The following is an 11,387-nucleotide window of genomic DNA, read 5'->3' on the forward strand; positions in this document are numbered from 1 at the left end:
TCTTCCCTCCCCAACATCTCTCTCTCTCCCTCACCTCTCCCGGTTCTCTCCATCACTCTGCACTCTCTCTCCCTTTATCTCCGAGAAGGAACCACCTATCCCGGTTCTCTCCATCACTCTACACTCTCTCCCCTTATCTCCAAGAAGGAACCACCATCATTCCTCTCGATTCCGACCAAGCCAGTCCTATAAATCCTTATTTCGAACCTTTAGGACATAGGGAACACGACTACATCCTCACTTGCATCGTCAGAGCACCATTTGAGTGATCCGCCATTGAAGCCGAGAGCTTCAAGCTTCCATTTCTCAAACCCAAGTGAGTTTATTGCTCTATTCCCTTCCTTCGAGTTATTCTTGGGTTGATCTTGTGTTTTTGAGTTGAAAACCGAAGGTATCTAACTCGTCCGTGCATGCTCTTTCCCCTTCCCAGTTTCCGATGGAAACCCGACGGATTTCGAGCCAAAGTTCAGCCAACTCCACCCACCCCACAGTGTGTCACATGTACGAATCGCTTCCCCTTTCTCGTATCTTCATTTTAGTAGGAAGATCGTAAGGTTGAATTGTCACATCCCGAGCCGGGCCCTCACCACATCTCGGGCTCGACTCCGCCATAACACGATATTGTCTGCTTTGAGCCCCGACCACACCCTCACGGTTTTGTTTCTGGGAACTCATATGAGAACTTCCTAGTGGGTCACCCATCATGGGATTGCTCTCATGTGAACTCGCTTAACTTTGGAGTTCCAATGGAACCCGAAGCTAGTGAGCTCCAAAAATGCCTCGTGCTAGGTAGAGATGAGAATATACATATAAGGCTTACAGGATCTACACCCCTAGACGATGTGTGATGTTACAATCCACCCCCTCACAGTTTTGTTTCTGGGAACTCACATGAGAACTTCCCAGTGGGTCACCCATCATGGGATTGCTCTCGCGCGAACTCGCTTAACTTTGGAGTTCCGATGGAACCCGAAGCCAGTGAGCTCCAAAAATGTCTCGTGCTAGGTAGAGATGAGAATATACATATAAGGCTTACAAGATCCACACCCCTAGACGATGTAGGATGTTACAATCCACCCCCCCTTAGGGGCCCGACGTCCTCGTCGGCACACTTTCGGCCAAAGATTGGCTCTGATACCAAATTGTCACATCCCGGCCCGGACCCCCACCACATCCTGAGTTTGACTCCGCCGTAGCACGATATTGTCAGTTTTAGGCCCCAACCACGCCCTCACGGTTTTGTTTCTGGGAACTCACATGAAAACTTCCCAATCGGTCAACCATCATGGGATTGCTCTCGTGCAAACTCGCTTAACTTCAAAGTTCCGATGGAACCTGAAGTCAATGAGCTCCCAAAAAGCCTCGTGCTAGGTAGAGATAGGAATATACATATAAGGCTTACAGGATCCACACCTCTGGGCGATGTGGGATGTTACAAGAATGGTGAGACGTCGTCGACCGGAGCTTGGGAAGCTCTGGCCTTCTTCCTCGATGAGAAAATGGCTGACTCGCCTAAACCCACAGAGTCCAGGCTTTTTGGGCCGAGCAAACTAGGGCCTTCATGACACTCCCCAACCCCAATATCCCCACATACCAGGGTAGGCACGTGCTGACCAACACCTAAGGGTGACGAAGCCATTTTGAACATGCTTACCAATAAAATATTTAATTAAAAAATATAAACCGACGCAGAATCGTGTTCAGAGCATACAACTACTAAGAACAATATGAAGTGATTACGAAGAAAATATATGAACAAGGAAATGATACCTATACTGAGAAGACTCGCGGATAACTAAACCGAAGTGCCCTAATGTCGGGTTCATATGCCTCGATCCTAATTCCTGAAGGGGGTGCAAAACCAGAAAAGATAAGTGTACCAGAGTTTATAATAATAATACTAATAATAGGAAAATATTTTATTTTTGAACATAGTAACCCCCTGTTTTGAAAATATATATAATACTACGTATAGGTTTTATGAAAACCCTAGCATGCTACACAAAACCTTCGTAAAACATGTACGTGTAAAACCATGCTAAAAAATGTTGAAAATGTCACCCGAAGGCAAATCTGTAGATCTCAGCAGTGAAGTACTCAATTAGGGGTATCATAGTCACCCGAATGCAGTATCTATCCATCACCCGAAGGTGAAGCTGAATAACGTGTCCATCACCCGAAGGTGAAGCTAAATAACATGTCCATCACCCATAGGTGAAACTGTATAAAATAGCATACATCCACACCGACACTCGCCGCAGCTAGTGAAGCTGTCCGACATCGCTTTCGGCGGTGAAGCTGGGGGTATATAATATATCATATCACACTCTTCCATCATCTGTGTCCTATAGTCATAGACATAATACCCGTGGTGTGCGGATGTGCCGTATGATAATCCACTAGATAAGTACCAAAAACATATCTCAAAATCTCAAGCCAAATCAGCAAAGCTCAAGGGTTCAAAATCTCATTTTATAAATCATATATAAAACATATTCACAAATCCAAGGAGTTTCATATATGCAATTCCAATAATTCATAATCGTTATTAAACGTAAATTCGATAAATTATAAATATTCCGTAAAGCAATTTAATTAAATCATGAATTCTATATAAACCATAATTATAGAAATCCGGAAAATATAATATAAAACATGTTAAATGCATGAAATATGAAATCCATGGTAGGCTAATAGTTTATAAAAATATATAGTTAAGAAGGGGTCCACTCACTAGTTTTCCATTGCCCGAAAGCCGCTCGAACTATCAAGAATAACGTTGCTTCCCGCCAATGCGCCTAAACACAATTAGGGACCTTTTAGCAAAACTATACTAAAACGTTATAATTTTGGAAAACGGATGGCGGATTCAGATTCGGCACGTCGAGGAACCATAGGTTTTTCCTCCACGCGCCGCCGCACGCACCACCGAATGTGGTGGTCGGCCATCCCGACTCGCTGGAAAATCCAACAACTCCAAAAATTCTCAAATTTTTCAAGAATGAAGATCTCGATGAGTGGAGAAACTTTCATACCTGTAACTAAGGTTAATTTGGTGGGAAAAACCCCCAATTTCACTTGAACCCGCCAAAACCCTAGATTTGGGTGTGTTTTGATTTGACCTCCATGCTCGCTCCGACGCCTCAACCAATGCATGGGCTTTGTTCCTGAGCTTAAGGGAAGTTGTTTGATGGTGAAGATCAATGGGATTGCATTCAGAAATGGTTGATCGCCGCCTAGGAACTCACGAGGTTTCCATCGAAGCTGACGACTTCAAACTCCATGAAATAGGGCCCATTTCCTTTGATTTTGGTATGAAACATGAAGAAGGAAGGTTGTGGAGTTGGTTCTAGGTTGTTAGATGGCGTGATTCACTGGAAAAAATGACAAAAAACCACCGAAGAAGACAAGAAAATTGGGTTGGATTGGTGGGGAGGAATCAGGTCAAGGGTGATCCGGTGCTCCTCCTCTATCTCCTTTCCCCCCTTTCTTGCTCTCCTTATTGGTCACTTTCTTCTCTCCTCTTTCTGATTGGGCGTTTCGCCTCTCCTTTCACTCATTTATCTCTTCTCCCAACCGACCGTTTCTTCTTTTATTCAATCTAGGCCACACACGTGGCTTTCTAGATTTTGCTCCAAAAATCTGGAGCTTTCTAAAAAATAATCAATTTACTAAAATGCCTCCGACTTTAAACGTTAATATCTCCTACGTTATAACTCCAAATCATGTTCTGCTTGCGCCCACATGTTCGTAGAGACGAATAATATCCAAATATGCCAAGAAAATGGATCTTATGTAACATGACAAGGTGGTCAACAAAAATCAACACTTTGCCTCGAAGGGCATTTTCGTAAATTTACTTATTAAAATTATAAAAATCATAATTTTTAGGGACGGGTCGTTACACTTCGGCTCGTTGAATTAAAAGCCCAACCTAATTAGCCTTTAACCCAAAACCTTTTTGGACTTAGGCCTTGGGTCGTGTAGAACTCAGGCCTTAAACCCGTTAACCCCTTTAACCCATTGAACCCTTGGCCCAAAACTTCGGGTCGGGCTTTCAGGCCCAAACTCGAAGCCTTTTAAGCTGAACCCAAGACCTAATGTAGAACCGGCCTAACCCTTGGGTCGTATAACTAGCCCAAGCCCAAGCCCACTCCTTTAGGCCCAACTCAGAACCAACCCAAACCTTTGTGACTCGACCTGGACCCGTTGACCTGGTCTGATCGTTGACTTCGGTCAACGCTGACCGTTGATTCGATCAACTTTGACCGTTAACCTGTCAACGTTGACTTTTTGTTAACTTTTTCAGGTTTCGATCGAGACTTTTCTTAGGCTAATTTCAACGTCCTGGATCCGTTTTTGACGTTTGTTTTTCGAAATTCAATCGTTTGAGTATAGTTTTATTAATTGGACCTTTTATGTGCTTAGTGCATTTATTAGCAACGATCCCGTCATTCCTATTTCGTACGACTCTTCCACGACGAAGTATCCATGAACGAATCCTTTCTAAAATGCATGTTTTGATAGTAGAAATGCATACATGAAAAACATGATTTAATGGTTACGTTTTATGACTAAATTAGATTTACACTTTATGATTATCATGCTTTACTGAGAATATTTTGGAATACCATAATTTATCGAATTTATGTTCTTTATAGTATATATGATGGATGACTATATACTATTTATGAACATGTTTTTATACTTCTTTGTAGTATTTATGATGGATGACTATATGTTATGAAGATGTTTTTGAGATATATGTATTTATGTTTGGAAAGAGTATATTCTATGTTTTTGTGCTTATCTAGTGGTTACTGTTCTGCCTACGGATGAAGATACTTGTATTTTGGCTTCAGGCAGGGTGATATAGTTGTTGGCTTCGGGCCGGGAGATATAATTGTTGGCTTCAAGCCGGGAGATATAGATATTGGCTTCAGGCCGGGAGATATTAGTACTACGGGCGACTATGATACCACTACTTAGCACACTATATATAATATATGTTTTATGAAGGTTTTATGGCATGCTAGGTTTTTCGGAAAACCTATTACATATTATGCTATTGAGTTTTCATAAAACTTTGGGGGTTAGTATGTTGATAACTGTTTCAGTATTGTATTTATATCAACTTGGTCCACTCATGTTTGTTTAGCGCCCCCTCAGGACTTAGAATCGATGTGTACAATCTCGGTGTCAAGGTAATCCCGCATCAGCATCTTCAAGTCCTCTCGGTGTAGGACCCATCTCTTGTTCATTCAATTTTATATTATTTATTTTTAGTGTTCTAGTTAATTGTATGCTCTGAATAAGTTCCTAAGTTGCATATTCTTTATATTTACAACGTACAAGTCTTATTATATCGGCTAATTCTTTTAGTTCTCATGCATCATACATGGCTTCATCATCTTCGTGTGTCGGCCAGCACGTGTCTACCCTGGTGTTTGGTGAATACTAGGGTTGGGCGTGTCAAATAATCTCCTTTACTTTAATAATAATAAACTTGTTGATTTAATCATTGACTTATTAGCCAATTGAAAATTAAATCTTTATATTATTTTTTGAAAAAATGAGTCCCCAAAATCATTAGAAACTGCCAATGTTACCATTGCCATTAGAACATCTCTAATGGAGATGTTAAATTTAGATTGTCAAATTTCAATTAAGAGCTGACATGGCACTTTAAATGCAGATGCTAAATTTTCATTTTTTCCAAATGATGAGTCAAATTTTTTTATTATTATTCATATTGTTATAAAAATTGTAAAAAATTGTGCAAATTGGTCTGGGTACATCATGTGATTGGTGGATGTGAGAGCCATGTATTAAGTAATTCAATTGGAAAGGATTTGACGTTGCTGTCAAAAGAAACGCCTAGGATGGGAGGCATCAAATCCACATCAGATAAAACGCATCGGTTAGAAAAAAAGTTGTTGTTTTTTTTAGGATTTGGATCCTCTCGTGAGCTAATGGAGAGGATCCTCCTGACCAGTTATCGTGGACCGTTGGATTTTTATCCAACAGCTACAAACAGAGGGGGTTCCTTTAAAGTTATAATAATTATAGCCGTTGGATTTTTATCTAACGGCTCATGATAACTGGTCAGGAGGATCCTCTCCATTAGCTCATGAGAGGATCCAAATCCTTTTTTTATACTATTCAACACTTTTGGCATCTCCTTTGAAGATAATCTTAGATTTCAAAAAGGCATTTTATATTAGCACTCCATAAAATGTTGAATGTATCCTATATTAAAATTTAATATTAATAACTTATTTACCATACTATGCAATTACAATTTTGACCTTATTAGGTTTAAAAAAAATAAAAAATTTCTAAATACACCCCAAATCAATTTTAACGTATTATTTATCTACTTCAACTATCAAAACCCCTCCCACCCTCAATTGTTGAATAAAACCCCAAGCAATGAAACTACAAACATGTTGATTGAGAAAAATTATTTTTGACCGGAACATGAAATTGGTGTTTCAAAAGCTTTACATGAGGTAAGACTTTCATATTTTTCTTTGTTTTAGTGATTTCGACGACATCGATAATTATTTAATCTCACTCAATCTAATAATTCAAGAATTAGCACTTATGAATCTCATAATTCAAAAACCATGGCATGTAAACTGATTGGAGATTGAGTCAATGGCGTTCATAAGGTGCTTTCTTACACTATTCTAAGATGCTTTCTTGCAGGTCGACTTGGTTCGACCAAAATATGCACAAGAAAATGGAAACAACATGGTAGCTTTGAAATCATTATTATTGTTATTGAAAAACATTCAAATGAACCTAAACATTTTTTTTCAAATCATTCAATTTGAAATCATTCGGCAAACTAACGTTCAGATGGTTTGAAATCATTCGGCAAAATTAAAAATGAGTGTTACAAGATTTGAGAAAGGTGGGGGTGTATGTAGAAAATGTAAGGTGTATATTAAGAATGTGGGGTGTGAGGGTATTATGGGGAAGGAAGTGGGGTGTATTAAGATAATTTTTAATTGAAAAAGTACACGTGAGGTGTATTAAGTATGTGGAGTTTATTCAACAACTTGTGAGGTGCTAATATAATTAGCCTTTAAAAAATTTCCGGTCAATTCTCCGTTAAAAATTTCCAATCAATTCTCCGTTAACTTAAGTCATGTGATTTGTACATGACTCACAATGCTATGGCCTTCTTTTAGCAGTTAAAATTATCAAAATAATATCTCTCGACATATTGATATGTGTTGCATGAGGGTGACACTGAACCAACTCATTATCTTAACATGACATGAAGACCAACTTTTTCTTCAAGTCATTTCGTGTCTTATTATCTTAACATGGCCTTCAATGGTTGTTGAATTTGAATGTGTCAAGTATTTCAGAAGAAATTGCACTTTTGCTGTGCTTGATTAAAATTTGGGCACAATACACGGCGGTCTACATCACGGAGTATGGAATCCATAACAAACCTAACCAACTCCCACCTATTTCGGCGAGCTGTACTAACTGCCGAATATTAAACAATTTTCAAAGGAAACGACACCAAACACCGGGAGATCTTCAACAAAAACGAAATTTCGTTTCTGTAAAAGAATATCATGCACAGGAAAAAAAAAAAAATCAACAACCATGAATCTTCGGTTTGTTTGCCATCGCCAGCCGAGTTTTCTTGTTAGTGCTTCGACCGTACCAAAATCAGCAATGATCCGCTCAGCGGGCGGAGAAGCACCAACATGAAATTCAAGAACTGCCATAAAACAAGGATGTATATATATATTAGATCATTTTCTCTACAAGGTTAAAATGGTTATTATGTTGTAAACTACGGCTTTAGAAGCGGTCTTCAAGTGCCCTAAGAAGTTCTAGTACATGCCCTCTGCCAAAATGAAGGGTTGAACATTTTGATATTTTTCGTTTATAGATAATTGCTGACAGATACAACATACGAGATAGAGGAAAGCGCGACAATCTATTCAAGAGAATAGTTTTGTACCTTTCTCCAGCTATAGGCATCAAAATTGCGCGGCCAGTGAGTTCTATCGTTCAATGGGGAGAACAACATCAAGGTTCTTCGGAAGTTGCCAGCCTTTGGGATAAACAAGAGTATGAGCTTCCAAATGTAGATGCCAGTTCATTACTTTTGCACAGCCGGCTGGGGTACCTTCCATTTGACTCTCATCTTCCACAACTTGTTCTATAAAAGTGGTCTCCTGAAGATGCAAGGGGAGAGAAATGTCAGTGCTCGAAGAATACAATGTGTCATTGCAAATGATAAGTACGAGAAACTTTCAGATGATATGACCCATACTTGGAAACCCTCTTTCACTGTATCTAATTGTCGAATTGAAGCAGAAGTGGGGCGGTGCCATCGCTTTGGATCCCACAATATTGTGCTATTAAAAGCAAACCCTGACATATCAACATGAAACCTACGAAGCCTCTTGCTTTTCTCATTTGTGTGCCATCCAACTACTTGGCTCCCATTGCATACTGGACCTTCCAATATAGCCTTGTTTTTGCTTTGCCATAACATAGCAACAGGCCAAGTTCCAAACCGGCTTCAAAACATATCGAAACATAAATCAGCCACAGAGAAGAAAGGGCCGGCAGGGTAGCCTAGAATCCATAACGAAGAAAGTAGACGTTTATGAAACTCTACAAACAGATCAAGTCAATAACAGCACAATAGCACATAGAGATGCCAACTCGTACACTTGGAGAATAACAAAACGGCGGTCATAAAAACCTATAATTGACAGTTTCAAAAATAGACAAAAAGTAATCCGGTAATTGTGAACGAAAGTTTACGTTCCACCAGACAATGACAAACAAACAGAAAAATGTAAATGAGATTGGTAAGCTGTATATGTTCCATTACTTAAAGTTAGTAATACTGGCAAATTGTACATCTTTGTTTGAAGACGAGAAGAACCAAGTTTAAACTGCGAAACAATTATTCCGAAGCCATTTGATTCTGTAAATGTATCAAAAAATGCGAATTCAAACCAAATGAAGTTTAGTGAAGTGAAAGAGTGGCCAAGCTATGCATTTCTATGTATTGAAACTATTTGGGCATAATCGAATGCGAGGATCAACAAGGAAGACATGACATCTAAAATGTAAGCACACCCATGTAGCTCCAATTGTTAAAATTGCAATAACAGACAAATTTAGAACAGAAAACCCAAGAAAACCATCATTCGAAAACAAGCATATGAACCAAAAACAAACACCACCAACAGTAAATTGTGACTGAAAATGATCGAAATGAAGCTCAATTTCGAAGATAGGTAGATACCTAATGTCTCTCAAGCGATCAAACAAGTCGAGGGAGTATATATTATCGTCGTCGGCGAAGTAAACAATGCCATCAAGCCTATGCCGCTCAATGTGCTCCAACGCAGTGTTCCTCTGATAAACACCTCGGTCCTTGGCGCTAGTCGAATTGTTGCCACACACCAAATGCCGATACATCACTCCGCTCTTCCTCAAAATCTCCGCCGTCTCCATCGATGCGGTGTCGGTTTCCACCACAATCCATAGCAGTGGCTGAGGTACAAGCCCGAGCAGGTGCCCCAACCTGTTTAAGAAATAGGCCTGCAGTGCGCGGTTGTACGTAGGTGTCACAATAATCAGCTGCTTCCTCGGCACCAAATCCAGACTCCTCTCCACGACGCCGAAGCTCACGTCGACGACGAGATCTTCCCGCCGTTTCACGGCGGGATCCGCGTTGCCGGTGTCAAACTGGACATTGACGTGGGGCGGCTCGATGTCGAAATTGCTGCGACCTGGAATCTCGTCGTCGTCAACGTGGCCGAACGGTAATAGGCCGAGTAAAAACCCTAAGAAGAAGAAGAGCAAGCACCTGTAGAAACCTCGACGCCATTGCTGGCCCTTGCGATTAGGCAGGTGAAAGAGAACTCCGGCAACGAAGCGCCGGACGTTGACGGCGAAGGCGAGGATCACCGACGGAAAAGGCGGAGAGTATCTGGAGCTGGAGAGAAGCTTCTGCGACGGCGACGGCACTGAAAATGGAGAGCCGGCGCCGTTCACGTACGGCCGGTCTCGGAACGCCGGCGATAGAGTTCTCCGGATCGACGCCATTGATCGATCTCCGATAAGAATTCCTCAAGATCTCCACTACATGATCGAAATCACAATCCCTTCCCCAAATCCACAGAATCCGATTCGAAACTCCAAAATTTTTACAAAAAAGTTGAAAAACTGAGGAAAGTGAATTCGGGTCAGCCTTTGACCGGAAATGGTAATCGGGTAATATGCGGCGGACTGAGGGAGTGTACGGACGGTGGAGGATCGGAATGTCAAAGGTGTAAATACGGAGGGGTGAGGATCGGAATGTCAAAGGTGTAAACGTAAGGATTTTGAACTAATTTGGACCTGGGAAGTACTTTTTTCGCAGAAATGGCAAGTGGGCTGTGGTTAAGCACTTTTGAGCAGTATGCGTCGGTCCGCCATTGAGGATTCAACACGTGTCCAGCTGGGGTCAAATGTTTCTGCAAATGCGTATTTTGCCTTATTTACTGAATTGTTGTCGGAATAATCAATTAATCATGTGGTAATTATTATGTAAATTTTTTTTAGTTTTTTATTCTTTTTTTCCAAAAAAATGTATTTTGGTTTGATATTGTTTACTATTTATCCACAACAATTGGTGGTAAATTTTAGTAGATTAGATGTTATATTAGTTACTTATAGAAATCGAACCCACGTCGTCATGTAATAACTCAATTCCTTTTCATAATTATGGTAAAGAGTCACTTGCGTATACTCGTATTTCAAACTAATCACCTTTTTTTTAAGAAATTAAAATGCATTACATTGAATAATAGTTCGGAATACAGTTATAGTAACATCTTCATTGTAGTTGATGCAGTGCACGATAATAAATATAGTTCCTATATTAAATTTAAGGATTAATCTCAGTTTATTATCCTGAAGTTTCTTGATTTTCAACATTTGATACAAAGTTTTTTTAATCCCATAGTGGTATCTGAAGTCATAATTTTGGGACACTTTCATACATTCGTTAAGGTTGCTTGTAAATTAGCTGCTAACTGGTGATATGGCATACCTGAAGTCATAATTTTATTATTTTTTAAAATTTAAAATTTTAATATCCATGTGGCGCCCAATCATTGTCTGTGGAGCCAAAAATATTCACTAGGCGACGCGTGGACTTTTGGACAAAAGAGGACAAAAATACCCTCGAGGCATACCGGGTTTCCTACACGCGAGCAGTGGAGAATCATCCATCAACCAAGTCAGGAGTACCCAAAATGGGTAACAATTCAAAACCTATTTCATTCCATATATGTTTTTACCTCATTTTTTCCTTATTCAATTAGCCATTTATTTCAAACATTCCA

At 40.0% G+C, this 11,387-nt stretch overlaps 1 protein-coding gene across 1 annotated transcript; it reads right to left on the minus strand.

Annotated features, from left to right (window-relative positions):
• Window positions 1-7,376: 7,376 nt before the first annotated feature.
• Window positions 7,377-10,424, minus strand: LOC103406148 (probable beta-1,4-xylosyltransferase IRX9H). Its single transcript, XM_008345160.4, has 4 exons — window positions 9,299-10,424; window positions 8,309-8,558; window positions 7,994-8,210; window positions 7,377-7,747 (listed from the first exon to the last, which is right to left on the minus strand). The coding sequence occupies exons 1-3, from the start codon at window positions 10,102-10,104 to the stop codon at window positions 8,037-8,039; spliced, it is 1,230 nt and encodes a 409-aa protein (XP_008343382.3). The 5' UTR covers window positions 10,105-10,424; the 3' UTR covers window positions 7,377-7,747; window positions 7,994-8,036.
• Window positions 10,425-11,387: the final 963 nt, after the last annotated feature.

The sequence above is a fragment of the Malus domestica genome, chromosome 08, assembly GCF_042453785.1.
Source record: "Malus domestica chromosome 08, GDT2T_hap1".
Classification (NCBI taxonomy): domain Eukaryota; kingdom Viridiplantae; phylum Streptophyta; class Magnoliopsida; order Rosales; family Rosaceae; genus Malus; species Malus domestica.

Coding starts and splice junctions, on each gene's coding strand:
- LOC103406148 (XM_008345160.4), bottom strand. CDS start 10,104: ATGGCGTCGATCCGGAGAACTCTATCGCCGGCGTTCCGAGACCGGCCG. Junction 8,559..9,298: donor GATCGCTTGAGAGACATTAG/GTATCTACCTAT, acceptor TATGTTTTGAAG/CCGGTTTGGAACTTGGCCTG. Junction 8,211..8,308: donor CAGTGAAAGAGGGTTTCCAA/GTATGGGTCATA, acceptor TTGCATCTTCAG/GAGACCACTTTTATAGAACA.